Source organism: Cervus canadensis, chromosome 1 (assembly GCF_019320065.1).
Source record: "Cervus canadensis isolate Bull #8, Minnesota chromosome 1, ASM1932006v1, whole genome shotgun sequence".
In the NCBI taxonomy this organism is placed as follows: domain Eukaryota; kingdom Metazoa; phylum Chordata; class Mammalia; order Artiodactyla; family Cervidae; genus Cervus; species Cervus canadensis.
In genome coordinates this window covers 123054417-123074927 of record NC_057386.1, presented here as the reverse complement: position 1 = coordinate 123074927, position 20511 = coordinate 123054417, and the positions used below count along the sequence as shown (strand labels likewise).

The following is a 20511-nucleotide window of genomic DNA, read 5'->3' as shown; positions in this document are numbered from 1 at the left end:
AATGAACATGAAAGCTTTCAAAGTAAAGACCTTCCCCCAATTTATGATGAGATTATGTCCTGATAAACCCACTGTATAAGGTGAAAGTCAAAAATACATGTATATACCTAGCCCACCTTAAAGGTACTCAGAGCATTTACATTAGTCTACAGTGGGGCTCAATCATCTAACACAAAGCCTATTTTATAATAAAGTGTTGAACATCTCATGTAACTTACTGAACACTTCCCTGAAAGTGAAAACCAGAGTAATTCTATGGGTACAGAATGATTCTAAGTTCTTACCACTTGTAATCATGTGGCTGACTAGGAGCTCAGCTCGCTGCCACTGACCAACACCATGAGAGAATATTTTACCATATAAAGCAAACATGGGAAAAGATCAAAATTCAAAGTAGGGATTGAATGCTTACTGCTTTCACACCATCCTCAGTCAGGGACCATCTGTAATAATTCTTTAAATCAAGTATCAGGGAACTACAGCTCACAACTTGTTCTTGTTTGGGCTTTTTGAATAAATATGGTTTTAAGTTTTTAAAGGGTTTAAGGAAAAAAAAAAAGCCAAGAACAATATGCAATATAGAAATTATATGCCTCATAAAAGCCCCAAAGATCTGGGTCATTACAAGCAAAATCTGCTGACCTCTGAACCAAAAAATATGGCTGCTATGTCAATAACTGCAATTTAAAATGAAGTCTACTGTTGTTTCACACAAATCAGTTCTTCTACAAGAAACTTAATAGCACTACTTTTCACGAAAGTTTAATGTACACAATTGAGTCAAAGTATTCTTGCTCTCATTTAATTATTTTTAGGCTTTACAATGTAATTCAATTGAGGGTGATTTATCTATTAAAAAAAAATCAAGGTATTTTACTAATGTACATTTGACAACACTGTGAGCAAGTTTCAGAAAGATAAAGGACTTTGTAGCGAAACTAGATTAAAACAGACCTGAGTCATAGTAAACAACTTGTGAACCCTCATTTGAATAAACTGTAAAAGAAAAATAAGGTGATGAGACACTCAAACTGGAGGTTCTAGCTTATGCAATAAAGCAAGAAAAAGAAATAAAAGGCACAATATTAAAAAAAAAAGGCACAATGTTTGGACAGAAAGGAAAACTGTCTTTAATAAATGACAACATGGCTATTTATGCAGAGAATCTACCCAAAAACACCCTACTAGAAGTAAGAGAACTTGGCAAGGCTAACTCAAAATGGATTAATAACCTAATCACAAAAGGTTTAAATAAAATTTTAAAAACATATATATTTCTCCCATCTCTTGCCTATGACTATCATCAATCTGCTCTCTGTATCTGAGATTTTTCTTTTTCTAGCAAACTGAGGCGGCTGGCAACTCTGAATTCACACAGAACAACTGCCAGATTAACTCAGCCATGTGATCATCTAGAATCAATGCTTCAAGAATTATCCCCACAAGAACTTATTTCAGTTTGCTGCAAACTGCTTGGGTTCAAATTCTGGCCCTATCGCTTTTCAGCTCTGTGACCTTAACCTTATGACTTCAGCTCTTTGTATCTTAACTTCAGAATCTACAAAATGGTGCTAAAAATAGTATGGTCTTAAAAAATAAACAGTATCTTTTCACAAGGTTGTGAAAATGATATTCCGTATAAACAGTCTGGCTTAAGAACAATGCCTGGCACATTACTAACTGCTTAACAATTATTACCTAATACAATTATTTGCCTCGTATTAGTTTTACTCAGAGGAAGGCTTGGCCACAAAGCCATGCACAATTAGATATGGCCTAGATACACCAAAAGTTACACATACCTTGGAGAAAATGGAATCTTGGGGGTTCAAGTTTAGTGCTGTCCAACAGAACTTTCTATAATGAATTTTAAAAAAACTTCTATATCTATGCTGCCCAATACAGTAGCCACTAGGCACATGTGGCAGCTGAGCACTTGAAATGCGGCTAGTGTGACTGAGAAGCTGATTTTTTTTACATTTTAATTAACTTAATTCTAAATATAAATAGCAGAACACAACACTCGCAGTCCAGTGGTTAAGACTCTGCACAGCACTTCCACTGCAGGGAGCATGAGTCTGATCCCTGGTTGGGGAACTAAGATCCTGCATGCTGTCTGGTATGGCCAAAAATTAATTAAATTCAAAATGCAGGCCACACTAAAAAACTTTGTTAATAGCCATATGTAAATAGTGGCTGCCATACTGGACAGCGCAGTCCTTTCTTTGAGCTTCTCCAGGAGTAGGTGTTATCTACTTTCCAAAGCAACCATTCCCTGTGGCAAATACCAGGAGTGCTTCCTTATACTGAACTCGTCTCTCTCCCAATGGTTTCACCCATTGGTCATTTATCTTTCCTGGGGTCTCAGAACAACTTTAATCCCCTTCAAAAGACAAGTGATAATGGGGAGGGGAGTAATGGGAAACAAGATGAGCTATTCACTGATAACTGTAGGGTCTTAAATTGTTCCTTTTATATATGTTGAAATTTTCTTTTAAAAAATTCTCATTAAAAAAATTCTAATTAGCACTTATTTCAAGCTCTTCATTTCTTCTCTAACTACAAAGACTTTCAAATCTGTCTCCGTGCTTTCAATACTTAATCTCCTCCAATTCTTCCACACTGTGAACCAAATTTTTCAGCCAACAATCATGTTTATAAGCATCTCTGTACTTTGGCACAAACTTTTCCCTGCCTAGAACTTCCTCTTCTCTTCCACGGCCTCATTGGAAACTGCTTATCATCCCTCAAAATCCATCTCAACCCTCACTGCTTTCTTTTCTTTTCCCCTCATTGCTTTTTAAAGGTTTTTTCTTCACTACTCACCCAGTAGTCATATATGGATGTGAGAGGTGGACAATAAAGAAAGCTGAGCACCAAAGAAATGATGCTTTTGAACTGTGGTGTTGGAGAAGACTCTTGAGAGTCCCTTGGACAACAAGCAGATCCAACCAGCCCATCCTAAAGGAAATCAGTCCTGAATGCTGAAGCTGAAACTCCAATACTTTGGCCATATGATGCGAAGAACTGACTCACTGGAATTTTTTCTGATGCTGGGGAAGATTGAAGCGGGAGAAGGGGACAACAGAGGATGAGATGGTTGGATGGCATCACCAACTCGATGGACATGAGTTTGAGTAAGCTCTAGTAGTTGGTGATGGACAGGGAAGCATGGCGTGCTGCAGTCCACGGAGTCACAAAGAGTCGGACATGACTGAGTGACTGAACTGAACTGAACACCCAAAGCAGTCATTCACTCGCTTCTCAGTGCCACCAGTTTACACTCCCTACATGCCTGCCATTCCCAACTACACTCGCTGAGTAACCTGGAAGCAGAGCTGCTCATTCATTGTTTAACTATTCCAGTCTGATAGCTTCAAACTTTTAGTTAATTAATCAATAGTATGCATACCAGCTCAATGAAATGCTAAACTGTGTCTACTCTTATATTAACAGTATTACCCTAAACCCATCGACAAGCAGTTTTCGGCCTTAACTTGCTCAAGTCGTTTTTACTGATTTCCAAACACACTAACAGTAACAGCCGAAAGTTACTAAGCACTTACCATAGGCCAGGCATTGACTTAAGTATTTTTTGCATGTAATTCATTTAATCCTCATCACTCCCATTTCGCAGAGGAAGAAACTCAAGCACAAGTGAAATAACCTGCTGTAAGTCACTAAGTAAGAAAAGACCTAGGGTGCTAAATAAATGGTGTGCAACTCTGGACAAGCCATTTAAAGTTCCTGCTCCTGTGTAAAATAAAGAGAATGAGTCATGATGATGTCAAATGCAAGCTTCCAATTCTAAAATTCAGATTTGGAGGAGGAGTAGGAACACTGACTTGTGAAAAGAAACAGTGTTGCTTTAGGCACTTACCAGAAAACAGTCTGAGGGGAAATGTGAATCTTTTCATTCTTATAGTTTATAGCAAGCTACTACAGTAAAACACGGAACATGTTTTCAAATAAGAAAGCTAATATATATAGGACAAGCTAAGTTCTGTAGGAGTTGATAAAATAAATGAGAATTAGTTTCATGGAACATGTGAACCAGATCTTAGAAGCTAAATATGAGGATGTGGAAAAGGAGAATAGTGATAAAAGAGCAGGCAGGTAGTAGAGGCTGAGCTTGATACCTGCAGAGGCAACAAGAAAAGGAGACCATGCTGATTTAAACGGAGGTCATGTTCTGAAGAGTTAATGAAAAACATGACAGAAAGATAAAATGGGATTGGCAAATGTCCATGGTTCTGTGGCCTGTTTTTACATGGCCCAGAGCTAAGAATGCTTTTCACATTTAAAAAAGTTAAAAAAAAAAAAAAAAGAAAAATATGCAAAAAAGATGGTATGAGGCCTGTAGGCCCAAAATGTTTATTATTTGCCTTTTTACAGAAGACGTCTGCCAACCCCTGGGTTAGATTACGGCAACTCTTGAGAGTGAAGAGGACCTCAGGCTTGGGAATAGGATGATTTTTGAACAGATGGTTGGCCCAACAAAAATAGAGCTTAAATCTAATAGCAAAAAAGGCTAGGTTAAACAGGTGTGAAAAATTAATGTGCTACAATAAGAATAAAATGTATGATAGCTAAAATGATTATCTGGCCCACAGAAATAACTGCACCATAGCCAGAAACTTCCCTAAAAGTGACGGAACAGAGGAATCATTTCTTCATCTATTCAATACCTTCCTTTTGAAGGACTAATATGTGCTGCTGAAGTCTTAATCTGTGTCCTTCTAGCCCCAGGGCTATGTAGTCTCCAGTTTGACCTTAGAGTGGAGAAGTTGGTTCTAGCACTCTAATTCTCCTACAGAAACATAAGTGGTGTTGGAATTCTTAGATCAAGTCAAAAATGCCTTCTTAACCCACAACATAGTACAGTACTACTGAGTTCAAATTAATTATGGATAACAACTATCAATTACAAAATAGGCAGATGCAGAAAACACCATCATTTATAACACTGCTTTCAAATTTTAAAATAAAATCTTGAGCTTATCAGATTCATTTATAAAGAGAACTGCCAGGACTAAGGCATGGTTAATTGAAGCCATTTTATGGCCAAGAATAAGGACTAAATCGCTTTCTTCATTGATTTTTATCTGTTTTTGTTTTGTCATAGAGCTGAACTAGAAGCAGTGGGGCAGTTATTAAAAGCAAAAGCTCTTTAAAAAAAAAAAAAAGCAAGAGCTCTGAAGTCTTCTAGGGTTAGAATCTCAGCTTTATCACTTCCTAGCCCTTGACCCCGGACAAGTTCCTTAATTTGTCTGAACCACCATTTCCTCATCTGTAAAATGGATATGGCACTACCAACATGACAGGCTGGGCTGTCCTAAGGATTAAAGGATATATAAGTAATGCACTTGGCACCGTTCCTGAAACCTAATAGGCACGAAATAAATGTTAACTATCATTATATAAATAGAAAGCACTCCACAAACTGTTTTCACATCATATATACATATCTATAAACTTTTCCTTCAGAAAAATGGCTTCCATTTCACTCACAAATGCTAGTTTTTTCTAACACAAGGGAAAAAAGTGTTATAATAAATAGGAATTCTCATTTATTCTCTAACCTTTTAGATTGAGTTAAAAATATATAGACTTCCTATGTAACATTTACAGATAATGAATAACTAAATTCCTTATCTGTCACAAATGCAAATTTGTCATTTTCTTTTCCACTTTTCATCCCAAGGAGGTTTACATACATTCCTTCACTCAGTGAAGCTAGTGACTCAATTCCTGGTCAATTAAAATAAGAAACTAATTGTAAAAAAAAAAAAAGAAACTAATTGTAACATTCCTTAAATCCATCACCAGTTTTCTCCTATTCTCACTTGCATATACTTTTTCAGAGATCCTAAAAAAAAACAATAGTAAGTCATTCCATCTCTGCCACTTTCTAGGTAAGTCAAAACAGGTCACTTAGCTTCTCTGGGCCTTAGCTTCCTCACAGGAAAATGGGAATGCCCAACAGATTATCTAATAGGATTGTGTGATAATCAAATGAGAAAAAAAAAGTGCATATATTATATATACATGTAAAAGGTATGTAGATGCCCCAGCAGAACAGGAAGCTCATGTTCCTCTCCCTTTCAATTATGACCCTAGTGGGCTTTCACAAGCTTAGACCAGGTTTCTTAAACATAGTGATTTCTGTTACTCATCAGTGGCTATCCCAAAAGCATTAAAAGGAATAAGACCCTTAGCAACATACCAGAATGCTACTAAGAGGGCCAATCTTCTGAAAAAGCAATAAGCCTTCTTTCCCTTCATCTAAAAGACTTCCTTCCAATATTTTATAAGATAGAAGCATATTAAGTAATCATTAGCAACTCTAACATATTGTGGAGAGGCAAAAGTTTGAACTTTCTGCCCTGTTTCCTCTAATAATAGTATATAAGGTCCAGGAAGGGAGAGACCGCATCTGGCTTATTCACCACTGCATTCCCCAGAACCTAGCAAACAGGAAGTACTCCAAAAGTTTAACTATCGTTTGCCTGTAAAATAAATGCCATGTTCCATTTGAGATGACAACTTTTCCTTGGTAGGCTAATTCATCTGCTTAAAGAGTCAATGAATAATCTACCATTTACTAGGTATACAAAGTAGTACAAAGCACTGGTCCCTGTCCTCAAGATGCTCTAAATCTACAAGGCAGACAATGCAAATACAGAAGTTCCTTTACTTTCAAAGTTAGATCCCAAATAGTTTGTCACCAAAGATAATAAACAAATGGCACATGAAAAGATGTTCACTATCATGAGGCATAAGGAAATGCAGTCAAACCACAATGAAATATCACTACATAGCCACCAGAATGTCTGAAATTAAAAACTAGCATACCAAGTGCTGGGCTTCCCTGGTGACTTTAGTAGTAAAGAATCTGCCTGCCAATGCAGGAGACTTGGGTTCGACCCCTTGATCGGGAAGATCCCCTGGAGAAGCAAATGGCAACCCGCTTCAGTATTCTTGCCTGGGAAATTCTACGGACTCAGGAACCTGGCGCGCTACAGTCCATGGAGTCACAAACAGTCAGACACGACTTAGCAAATGAACAATACCAAGCGTTGCTGAGAAATTAGACATCAGTTACTGGGACTATCCTGTTGGTCCAGAGGTTACCTACCAATTCACCTACCAATGAAAGGGACACTGGTTCAGTCCCTAGTCCAGAAAAATGCCACATGCCATGGGCAACTAAGCCTGTGCGCCACAGCTACTGAGCCCGTGCTCTGGAGCATGTGCTCTGCAACAAGAAGTCGCTGCAATGAGGAGCCCATGCGCTGCAACTAGAGAGGAGCCCCACTTGCCGCAACTAAAGAAAACGTGTGCAGCAATAAAGACCCAGCACAGCCAAAAATGAACTTTACAAGTGAAAATCCCAAAAACAGTTACTTTGGCAGTTTTGCAATTACTTTTAAAATCAAATAAACATTTGCCATACAACTTACCAATTCCATTTCTATGTATTTAATCAAGAGAAATAAAATTGTTATGACCACACAAAACCTGTACATAAATATTCACAGCAGCTTTACTCATAACAGCCAAAAACTGCTAACAATTTAAAAGTCTATCATTTGATAAACAACCATTGTACCTGCACACAACAGACTACTACTCAACAAGAAAAAGGAAGAAACTGTTACATGCAGTAACATGAATCTCAGAGTATTTTGTTACATGAGAGAAGGTGATCACAAAAGGCTGTATAAAGACAAAACTTTGGGGCTCTGGTGGTAAAGAAACCACCTGCAATGTGGGAGACCTGGGCTCAATCCCTGGGTTGGGAAGATCCCCTGGAGAAGGGAAAGGCACTCCAGTACTCTGGCCTGGAGAATCCCATAGACTGTATAGTCCATGGGTTCGCAAAGAGTTGGACAGGACTGAGTGACTTTCATTTTCGAAATGTTAGGAAATAGACCAGTGATTGCCAGGTTTGGAGGAAGCGGACTGACTGAAAAGAAGGAAAAATTTATGGGATGATACTGTGATTGTGGTCGTAGTTTTAAAACTATGTTTTTCAAAACTCAAGAACTGTACAGTAAAAAGTGTTAATCCGTCATGTCCGACTCTTTGCGACCCCATGAATAGGTAGCCCACCAGGCTCCTCCATCCATGGGATTCTCCAGGCAAGAATACTGGAGTGGGTTGCCCTTTTCCTCTCCACACTAAAGAGGGTGAACTTTTTTTTTTTGTAAATTATATTTCAGTATGTCTAACTAAAATACAATTTACTACAATAACTGTCTTAGCAATTTAAGCTAAACCACAGCACACTGAGCAATAAAATTTTAAAAATTTCTTCTGTATATCACTGTGATCCTAAGTCCAAAATGGACAGGAGAAAGTTTAAATGCTTACAGACCCAATATATGAACATTCTATTTGGCATCCTTTCCCAAAAGACAATCGCTTAATAATCTTTTCTGTTATCACTGGAGATGCCTTAAACTCTTTATTCAATGAACTGTGAATGTGTAGCACTGTTTTGTAGGTCTACAAAAATTTCAGCAATAGCATTTTAACTACTTCAGCCTTCTCCCAAATTAACACTACTACCTGCAAATTTCCAAGTTTTTCCATTTCATCTGCTAATTCTCTTTAACTTTAGCTGATTATTATTGACTCAATAAGCATGGTACTTTCTGCTCTCTGTCCTTCAGAACAATTTGTCTCATCCCAAGCTATCATTTCCTACTACTTATTTTTCTCATTTCTACCATAATGAAGTGCTTTCTTCTGACTGGAGCTAGCAATCCTCACTGCTGCCGCTCTCTCTGAAAATGACAACTTTAACAACAATAAACTAAGCTCAAACACAATAAACACAGAGAATTTTAAAATGACAAGTGTCACTGACTACAAAATGACCATAATACCACTCCCCTCCCCTAAATGGAAAAAACAAAAAAGGCCCTCTATTGGTGGAATGAACCCACTTTTGTTCTGTGGTGTAGCTCTGCTTCTATTTGAGAGATCATCCTAAGGAGAAAGCCTGCCAAGCGGAGGAGCTGCTGCACTTAAATACAAGACACTGTATATGGTATGTCCCTGGTGGTCCAGTGGTTAAGAATCTGCCTTGAAATGCAAGGATCATGGGTTCCATGCCTGGTAGGGGAACACAATGCCATGGAACATTATGAAGTCTTCAAGCCACAAATACTGAGCCCACACACTCTGGAGCACAAGTGCCATAACTAAGACTTGATGCAGCCAAATAAATAAATCAATATTAAAAGAAAAAAAAAAAAAGACACCATACACTGAATACCAGAGGAACAAAACTTGTCAAAAGCTACAGGGGCACAGGAAGAATCCCATTTTCCTAGGGCAAATATGGTGAAACACCATGCAAGAGAGAATCTGGGCTAAGCCTTCAAAAACCTATGCTTAGGAGGACAAGATAACTAGACTGACACAACTTGATTTATTCTAGAGAATACAGTATCCACAATCTGTGGAGGGACCTGACAAACAGACTATTTATTAATAGTCTGGATTTGATTCAGCTAGAAATGAGAGCCACTAAAAGTTTCTTAACAGAAACAGTACACAATTAAAGATGTTCAGGAGAGTGTTGTTGTTGTTGTTGTTTGAGGTGGGGACAGAGATTTTCCCGGCTGTGGAGTATGCGCTAAGTATCTGGCCATGAAGTAACCAATCAGGAAGTTTACTAAGCTACAGTCAGCAAATACCCTCTGACGACCATGATAAAAAGACTCAATCCACCCCCTTTCTCTATCTACATCTCTTCTCTAAAGCCAAAAGAAATCTCAGAATCCTCCAAACAATACACCAATCAATCACAATTAACAGACAAAGTGAAACCTATTTGCCAGCCAGATTAAGGATCAAGAAAGGAAAGGCATGCCCAGTACAAACAGAGGAACTTCACTTTGGATTCCAGTTCTTAAGTTAAAAGGACTAAAGAGACACTTTGCCACTTAAATGTGTCAGAAAACAAAAAATAGCAAAGTCTATTTGGAACACATAGAGAAACTTTTTCTAGATAGGTAGATTTCTCCTTAGAATACTAAATTAGTATCAAATTTTGAAAACAATTCTTAAGAAACATATTATTAATACAAAGAAGAGGGAACAAGATTCTAAAATCAGTTATGCAGCCAATGATGAGCGAATATTCGCAAATAATGTCTGTGGCCTTAGTTTCTTCAACAGTAAAGGGAATGAGAACTAAAAACTCACGAGTCACTTCCAACTCCAAATCTATGTAATTCTAAAATACTGAATTACCTGGCTTATTAATGGTTAGGGCTTTATGCTTTCACTGCCAAGGACCCAGATTTGACTCTTGGGTCGCAGAAATAAGATCCCCCAAATGCATGGGAGTGACCCAAAAAGCATACTGACAGCTTAATATGTGTCAGTATATTAATATAATAAAAACGCAGAATGTCACTTTTTAAGGAAGGTATTCTTTCCCGCTTTAATAAGTACAGAAACTGAGCCTGTGAGTAACTTGCCCATTAATTCACTCAACCATCTGACCACTTAAGTGTCAAGCATGGTTCAGAAGACTAGTACACAATCATGAGCAAAATGAAGTTCCGGTCCTCAGAACTTAAATTTTAGTCACGAGGGGATGAACGCCAATTCTAGTCCAGATTATTGTTAGGAGATAAAAGATACACAGCTAAATTTGGATTTCAGATAATAAATAATTTTGTTACATGCAATTTGGGACCTGTTTATACCAAAAAAATTAGTGGTTGTTTATCAGAAATTCCAGTTGGGGGGGTATAAATTAGAAGTTTGGGACTGACACACACACACAACTATATATAAACTAGATGACCAACAAGGGCCTACTGTACAGCACGGAGGACTATTCTCAATATTCTGTAATAATCTATAAGGGAAAAAAATCTGAAAAAGAATACACACGCCTGAATCACTTTGCTGTACACCTCAAACTAACACAACATTGTAAATCAACTGTTTTTTTTTTAAATAAAAATGCAACTTTAACTGGGTATCCGGTATTTTTATTTGCTAAATCTGTCAACTTTAGTGTAGACATTAACTGCAAAATCCTTTCTCAATCCTTTTACTGTATCTCGGTGCCTCTAAATCAGTGACTTTGACTACACTAATGAAAAATTACAGTTTAAATTGCAACACAGTATATATACAGTAATTGAAACAAGTTCCTTAAAACAATTCTCACCCTTAGAATAAGATACTACAGTGCACTGCACTTTTAAAAAATGTTTCTAAAAGGCCTATCATGACCCACTAAAGTGATCTTACAACTTACTAAGGGCTCATCACCTACAGTTTGAAATACTTCTTTGAAAGATGAAAAACAATTTAACCTTGTCTTATGAGTCACCATTAGGAGCACATCAATTAACTACATTATGCCATAAAATAGTAATGCCTCGGGTGTACAAAAGCATGCGTGGAGTTACCAATTTATAGTCAAAACACCCACGATGATAAACTTTTGAGCTCTTGTGTCTGTTTTTTATTATTTTCCCATCTCTTAACTTCCTATCATACTATTATTACTTCTCATGGCTACCGCAATCTGTAAATCAAAAAAGCAAGCTAAGGGATTTGGCTAATGGGCCAGTGGTTAAGAATCCACCTGCCAATGCAGGGAAAACAGGTTCAACTCCTAGTCTGGAAGATTCCACATGCTGCAGGGCATATAAAACCACACGCCACAACTACTGGGCCGTGAGCTGTACAGCCAGGGCTCTGCAGAAACCACTGCAGTGAGAAGCCCTTGCACAGTAACTAGCTAGCAGCCCCACTCGCCGCAACTAGAGAAAGCCCGTGTGTAGCAATGAAGACCCAGCACAGCCCAAAGTAAACAAAATGGTACACACACACACACGTAAATATATACCTATAAAAAGAACAAGCAAAGCAAAATCATGTATGAAGTGAGAAGATGCCCTGAAGCGCTCTCCTTTCTGTAATCTGCACAAGGTTCAACATAAAGACTTTAAGTCTTTTCTCTACCTTATTTTCAAGTGTGTTTCGGAATGAAAATAGTTAACTACCCAAGGTCCACAAAAAATGTTTATGAGCTCCAAAAACACAATTTACAATTTGATTCAAAACAAGACTTTTCTTTTTTAAAAACTAAGACTATAATCAGGATTACTCTAGACTATATACAAAGATTACCACTTAGAATATTTTTTAACATATGACTTATAAAAGGCAATATGAACAAAGTGGCAATCAAAAACATTTGACATTGACAACACTGGTAGATAGTCTCTCAAGGTAACACTTTCAAGAGGACAACATTCTGAAGTTCTGAAACTCAGTAAAAATAAATCATGCACCACAAAACTGATGAGAATTACAAAGACTCCATTATAGCATGCCATTTTATCCAGTTCCCTAAATGCTGCTAGCTACTAATCATGGCATGAAATTGGCATTTTATAGCCACTTGACTCAACTTCAAGGCTTAAAGTATAAGCAAGCTATGTAAGAACTATTTCAAATTAAAAGGAATTTCAAATTTTCACATGAATACAACTGCAAATAATTTTAAGCGAATAAAGCCTAAGATTAATAGCTGTGGTAAACTTTCATCATCAACCCAGATTTGTAACAATATTATACTATTAAAAATAACAAAACAAAGGATTTAACATTTAAGCAGATTTTATACCACATATATACGAAAAATATTATGAAAAATCTTAATTCTTAAAAATTCTTAAAAATATTAAGATTTCTTAAATATTCTTAAATATTAAGAATTCTTAAAAATTCTTAAAAATATTTAATTCTTAAAAATATTAAGAAAAATCACGGATTTTTTCTTAAAAGATGAGGAAATAGACCTTCTATTTTATCAAGCCAAGATCAAGGTAACAAAAGATGTCCTGAGGGGCAAAAACTGACTGTGGCTGTTTTCTTTTAAATATACAGTATGATCTTGTTTATGTCTCTGTCTGCACTTATTGAAAGTGAGAGAGATGTAACAAAATACTACAAATATGTTGCTCTGGGCAAGTGCCCTAACCTCTCAAAGGTTAAAATTTCTTCCTTTCTAAGACAAGATATTCTGTTATTTTGTTGTGCTCTAAAATCTTGTTTTAGGGAAAAAAATATTTAAAAAGACAATATATACTCTTGAATCCAAAACAGTTTTCACAAAGTCTGAAAAGATGTACACCAAATTTCTAACAGTGGTTGTCTCAAAGAAAAGACTGTGAGAGATTTTAATTTAAAGGAATTTGGGGGAATTCCCTGGGGTCCAGTGGCTAAGACTCCATGCTTCCAATGCAGGGGGCCTGGGTTAAATCTCTGGTCAAGGAACTAGATCCCACATACTGCAGCTAAGACCTGGCACAGCCAACTAAATAAATAAATAGTGTTTAAAATTTTTTTAATGCTAAATAAATGAGTTTGGAACTTCAAAAAAAAATTCTCTGCACTCTTCTACAATTAAGTGTTTAAAATGAACTTTTTAAAAAACACAATTTTTCAAGTTATAAACAATAGAACTTTCAAGTACAAACAAGGAAATACACAAGGACTTTCTCAATTTCAAGAAAGAATCTGATTTGGACAATGGTTTAAGTACATCTCTAATCTCTATTGTAAGCATTGCTGAGCACATTCTATACATGTTTGTATGCCCCAAAACAATACATATATATGTGTGTATGTGTGCAATATATATAAGAAATTTTTTAGTAGAAAATTATACTTTAAGGATACATAAAAAAAATTAAGATACAGCTCAACCTATTTCTAATCATAAATAATGTCAGCAAAGATTATGGTATCAAAAATGTCTACAAATTCTAGACTTAGGTGCTACAACCTTTCAAAAGCTTGATACTAACTTCATGTTCACTGAAGAGTAAATTTTCTGATGAACACACCCTTATTTTTGAAGTCTAACATCTTAGGAGGCAAAAAGACTTCAAGAGGAAAGCACAATCTACTTTTAATGACAGTCTTCCTTAAAAAGATCACTGTATGGACCTCTTAAAATGGTATGGTTAACAGTCATAGATGATCCAGATATATTTTTTTTTTTAAAAGGCAAGTATTTTCAATTAAAAAGATACAGTAGCAGGTAGACCTGTTAATAAACAGTATCTCCATCAGAGTCACAATCATTTAACATAACTACAAAGATAAGGTTTTGTTTAGGCTTAAACTAATATATCAAAATACTATTACTATCTCATCAAAATAGAAAATTACAATTCTAGGAGAAAAAATCTTATAAAAGCTTAAAAATCCTTTTCAAGGTATAAAAGCATACTCTGCAATGATGAAAATAAGTGCTAACACAGCTGTAACAACTTAGGGGAAAAAAAAAAAACTCCCTTAAGTTGAAACATATGTCTATTAAATAGTTATGATATGAGTTAACATCCCCTGTGTAAAAGTATAACTGTCTCTCTAATTAGAGAAACAGAGAAAATACAAATTTACATTTAACCAAAAGAGAAGCACCGTGACCGATAGCATGCACTGTGCTGACCTTTCAGAATGCAAAATGTGTAAGCAACTATAGTCTTACTTTTACCTTTGTCAAAGATAATCCATTTGTTGTAGGTTTTTGCCAAATCTTAAAAAGTGTATTTGTACACCTGAAACTAACATAACACTGTAAATCAACTTGCTGTTATTCAGTCGCTCAATCATTTACCACTCTTGGTGACTCCATGCACTGCAGCCTGCCAGGCTCCTCTGTCCTCTATTACCTCCTGGAGTTTGCTCAAATTCATATACATTGAGTCAGTGATATTATCTGACCAATAAAAAAAAAATTAAGTGTATTTTTCTCTAGATACTTAAAATGAAAATTAAAACTGATTAGGTAAAATTAAAAAGCCAACTAAAAAACAAAAATGTACCTCATTTAACAGCCACCTATATTATCTCTGGATTAATTTCAAATTTGACTACCATCAATATCCACATAAAAGAATGAATTAGCAAAGGATGATGCAGTTTAAAACTTATAAACTACAACTGGGGCCATATGATTAGTTAATCTTGATTAAAAGCAAATGGCTAACTACCACACCTTCAAAACTTTGTTCAAACGTTATCTCTTCAACAAGGCCTCCCCTGATCCATTTAAAATTGCAACCCATTCTCTTCCCCCACACTCCATATCACACTCCCTTAATATGCCACATCAAAATGTATAAAGGGTTTCCTAGGTGGCTGAGTGGTAAAGAAGCTGCCTACCAATGCAGATCAAGAGACAAGGGTTCGATCCCTAGGTGGGGAACACCCTATGGAGAAGACAATGGCAACCCATTCTAGTTTTCCAGCCTTGGAAATCCTATGGACAGAGGAGCCTGGCTACAGGCTATGGAATCGCAAAGAGTTGGACACAACTTAGCGACTCAACAATGTAAACAACGGGGAGAGAGCTATCTTTCCTTTTATAAATATCCCAAGCACCTACATCTCTATTGTACCCAGATTTTCAATGAATTTATGTATTGAATGAAAGCAGTTTTCTTTAGGCTCTTCTATAAGAAATTTAAAGACAAAATTTCATCAATATTTAAAAGGAAATATGATAAATAATTACAATGAACTGCAGCATAATTTCTAAGTCACAATGCTTTAAGAGAAAGAAGCAGTAAGCAAGTCCTAAACTGAAAATTACTAAAAGTTTTCATTCACACTTAATCCTGTATCCAAAGAAATTCTAATAACGTCCAAGTACTCAGCCATGTTCGACTCTTTGTGACCCCATAGATTGTAGCCCGTCAAACTCCACTGTCCATGGGATTTCCCAGGCAAGAAAACTGAAGAGGGTTGCCATTTCCTCCTTCAGGGGATCTTCCCAACTCAGGGATCAAACCCACTATCTCCTGTGTCTCCTAGCATTGCTGGCAGATTCTTTACCTACTGAGCCATCGAGAAAGCCCATTATTTAGAGTATGGAATACAATAATAGGACTGTAAACTCGTATCTATGTCTATGTACATACACACACACATATTTCTTTTTTAAAATTGGGGAATGGAATGTGTAACAGAAAGAGATAAGGTTTAACCAGTGATAAGTCCCAAAAGTACTATGAAATTACAAAAAAAAAAAAGTTACCAAAAAATACTTCGGTCATAACCTAGCAGCTGATTAAAAAATACTTTGAGATGAACGAGGAAGGTTAACCAAAAACAAAACAAAAAAGTTTTAGAATAAGGTCCTCAAGACTGTCATTCCTCTAACGAGACAGAATCATCAGCACACGGTTATACCATGTGTCCTCATTAGTATTAACAATTTTCAAGACATTGTCACATACATTATTAAATCCTCAGAGACACTAAATTCCAAGATAAACAGATAACAAAAGCACTAAATTGTGTATTGCACTTGACAGTAAATCCAACTTTTCCCTTGAAAATCCCCCAAAGTTCAACAACCTACAAAGAAGCCATTCTATAAAAGAGCCACCTCTTTAACACACAAGTCTCCTGAAGAGTATTATGGCACAGCCAGCAAGCATAAAAACTTGAAGCCCTTTGACCCAGTAAAACCACTCCTGGGAACCTTCTTTAAGAAAATAATTAGACCAAGGCAAAAAGCTGTTAATAAAAAGATGCTTACTGCACCGCTATCTACAATAGCAAAAAATGTGGAAAATCAAATCCCCACAACAGAATGGTTAGGTAAAAACTTAAGAAAATCCATAATGTGGTGTTAAAGAAGAGCTGAATACAAAATAACATACACAATTACTAAAACTACATAAAAATCAAAGTGACAAAAATAAGAATTGGATTAAGGTAAAATTATAATCAAACTTTCTAAGAGAAAACAGCCACCTTTAAAACATATGACAAAGAGAATTTTTGAAAGCCACGAAAATCCACTATTTACAACAGAAAAAAGGTCAAATATGATGAAATGTAGTACTATTTAAAGCAGACATGTGAATTTCTAGACTTTCAAGAATATTTTACTGTCTCCAAACATATCAAACCCAAAGCTGCATTTTTTTAAAATTCACCTTTGGTCCCAGAAACACATTTTAACTGCTGATACACACTAGTGTAACTGAAGAAACTCTAGAAACTGTCATTAGTTTACAAAGACATCAGTAACAGTGATTCAATTTTGAAAGGAATTCTACAAGTACATTAAACATGTAAAAGTACAAAATTTCACACTATGTGAATTCAACTCATTAAATGAAACATCACACATTTATCAAAAAAAAATAAGGGCTACAATTCATGCCTCAAATAAAAGAACTTAAAACAAGAATCTAGAACTTAAATGTTTATAAAGTCTCAAGGAACAAAAAAAGATCTGTGGTAGGAAAACATTTCAAATATTTTTGATCACTCAAGCCACTCTTGAACAAATTCTTCGTTATAATTTTTAAGCCTAAGGAAAGAAAGTATATGCAACCTAAGTTTTACTTTTCAATTATTTGAACAAGTTGAATACATCTGCCAGATTCCTGTTTTGTTTTTCTTTTAAAGATTCTTGACGTGGATCATTTTTAAAGTCTTTATTTAATTGGTTACAACATTGCTTCTGTTTTATGTTTTGGTTTTTTTGGCCCCAAGGCATTGTGGGATCTTAGCCCCCCCACCAGGGATGGAGCCTGCACCCCCTGCATTGGAAGGTTAAGTCTTAACCACTGGACCACCAGGGAAATCCCCAGATTCCTATCTGATCCCAAGAAGGAAAAAACAGTGCACCCCTTTTTTATAGAAATTATGTTTAAATTTTTTTTTCCCTCTCTCTCTATGGATGCCACAGAAAATGGGGAACTGAAGTTACAGAATCCTACATGGACAGAACTGGGAAAATAAGCATTTTTCCCCACTTTTTTGAACTAGTTTTTTTTTTTTTTTAACTAGCTTTGATAGGAAGCATCTGTAGATGCTTCAAAGGAGAAACTGGGAGGACGGTGGTTGGTAGGGTAGAAAGCAAGTAAATCAATGTTCCCGATTGCCCCACACGGAGGCAGAATTCCTTAAAAAATCAGCTCCGAATCATCTTGATGGGATAACTTCTGCCACAAATGAAAATTGTTTGGAAATGGACTACTAAAAACCTTTTTTCAAAAAGAAAACTCTGCATGAAAAAATCCCCTTATCCCACCTTTTAAAGCCAGGAGATCTAAAGAGGACCCTTATCACCCAGCCTGCCAACCCCGCCTAGGCCTAAGGGACGAATGGCAGTGCCGGCAACATGGATGGGACACAGGGGAAATGGACTTGCGTGCCCTTGGTGAGCTCTGGCGGCACTGCCCAAGTTAAGGACACTGGCCACAATGGAATGGAGTCTATTGACATTTGCTACTCCGTTTGAACACTAAGCATTTTCTTAGTTCATGAAATACGAACTGACAACCCCCCACCCCCCCCACATACACACACACACACACACTCCAGAGCCAGACCCAGGTCACTGAGACAACGCTGAGCCCTCAGTCTGTACCACAAACCTGGGTCATGGTGGGGAGTGGGGAAGACCAAGCATGTAAACACCCCCATTTCTGCCTTCCGGAACCCCACCGTATCCCCTGCTGCGATTCCTCTCCTCTTGAAATTTATAAATTGGGGCAAGGGTTGAGGAAAAATACACAGCGTGCCCGCGCCCTGCCGCCGCCGCCGCCACCACCCCCTCGGTCCCTAGTCCGGCCCTCGCCCACCACTATTCAAAGGCGCCTTCTCCGCGGCCTCGGAACAGCAATGCGGCTCAGCCACCACCCGCGCCGGAGAGGCCTTGCGGGGGAAGGAGGGAGGCCTGGAGGGGGCCGGGCACTCCCCACCCCTTCCTTAGGTGGGGGAGGGCGGGACGCTGCAGGAGACTGCACTGAGCCCCACGATTTCAGAGCAGCTCCAGAGCCCCCGGCCGCCGCCTTAGACTTAAATGGGGAGGGGTGAGGGGGGTCTCTGTCCACTCACCTCAAACCCGGTCCTTCGATCTCTCCTTGGGCAGGGAAGCGGATGGGTGAGAAGACTGGACAGACCCTAATGATTCCAGATAAGCCCGCGGCTGCCCCTTTAACAGGCCGGGGGTTGGGAGGGGGGACGACGCTGCCCTAACTTTCCCCCCTCCCTCGTTATTCCCAAACGGGGGAGTTGGCAAGTTTCGGCAGATAACCTAAAGAACCTTCCATGTTAACATTTAAAGGGGATGGGAGCTGTGCCCAAGCATCCCCCCCGTTGGGGGCGGAGGAGCCTTAAAGAAGGTGATCAAGGGCTGACAATCGCCGAGACCTGTGAACCCCTCCCAAACACTTAAATGGAGAAGGGGAGGCTGCCCAGTCCTTCCATCTTGACCGTTTGGCGGAAGGGGGTGGGGATGTTCAAAAGCCTGGACATCGCCATTCCCAGAGGGATCCCGCGGCGCCCCCTCACCCGACTCCCCCCCCCGCCCAGGCTCTAGACTGGAGCCCCACCCCCACTGCAGGCCCCCAGTCCCGCCGGTCACGGGGCGGGGACCGCGGTGCGGCCGCGGGGGAGGGGACGTCAGGCCCAAGCTGCTCCAGGCCCCGAGCCGAGGCGGCTGAGGCGCGACACCCACCTGCCCAGGCCCGGCCGCCCGCCGCCTGCGCTAGCCACCGCCACTGAGGAGGAGGAGGAGGAGGAAGCCGCGGCCGAGGACGACGAGACTGAGGACGGCGCGGCGGCCGGCGACGTGAGAAGGCCGCCGCCGCCGCCAGGCTTGCGGGCATTGGCGGCCGCGGGCTGCGGCTGCGGCTGCTGCTGCTGCTGTTGCTGATGAGGCTTCAGCGACATGGTGAGGGGCCCATACACCGGCCCGCACGCCGGGCGGGGACTGCCGGGAGCCGGGCGCGCCGAGGAGAAGCCGGAGCGCGGCGGGGACGCGCGGGCACCGAGCGGGGAGGCGCGGGTTGGCGCGGCCGGGGGGGCGCCCGAGCCGGCGAGGGGGAGCAGGAGGACGACGAACGGGCGGGGAGGCCCGCCGAAACCGAGAAGTCGCCGGGAGCCGGGCCGGGCCGCGCCGCCGCCGTTGCTACCAAAACAGTCTGAGGAGGAGGGAGGCGAGCGCTGCCCGGAGGGAGGGGGGCCGGGGCCGGGCGGGGGAGGGGCGGCGGATGGATACGGTCCCGGAGCCCCGCCGCTGCCGCCGCCCCGCCGCGCCGGCCGCGGGAGCGAGCGCCGCCCGGGCCACCTGGCCGCGGCGAAGCGACGAGGCTCGATAGCCGCCGCGGGGCCCCGAGGAGCTGCGGCCGTCGGGCGCATCGGGGGTCGGGCACAGAGGTGCCGCGTGGCGATGCCAGGTGGGCGCGGAGGTATGGAGTGGGGACTCTTTACCGGAAGTCGGAAGGGTCGGACGGAAGCAGAACGTGAGGCGGCCCCGGGGCCGGGAGGGACACGTGAGGAGCGGGCGCCGCGCTGGGCCGCGTTCGCGGGGGTCGGGTGAGGCCCCGACCGCCGGCCCTACCCGGATCCGCCCTCCTCGAGGCGGGTCTGCCCTTCGGAGAGGGCGTGTCTGTCTTCGCCAGAAGGGCCGGCCTAGTATAG

The 20511-nt window shown here is 39.9% G+C and overlaps 1 protein-coding gene across 7 annotated transcripts in view; it reads right to left on the bottom strand.

Moving 5' to 3' along the window:
• Positions 1 to 20263, bottom strand: part of ATXN2 (ataxin 2) — a 100027-nt gene extending 79764 nt beyond the window's left edge. For 3 of the 7 annotated variants that reach the window (XM_043440579.1, XM_043440613.1, XM_043440588.1), the window contains exon 1: positions 19547 to 20260. In XM_043440579.1, coding sequence (XP_043296514.1) covers positions 19547 to 20229 — 683 coding nt within the window. In that variant the 5' untranslated portion in view covers positions 20230 to 20260. Of the gene's footprint in view, positions 1 to 19546 lie in introns of all 7 variants that reach the window. The other 4 variants (XM_043440621.1, XM_043440606.1, XM_043440629.1 and 1 more) reach the window with 3 other exon arrangements.
• Positions 20264 to 20511: the final 248 nt, after the last annotated feature.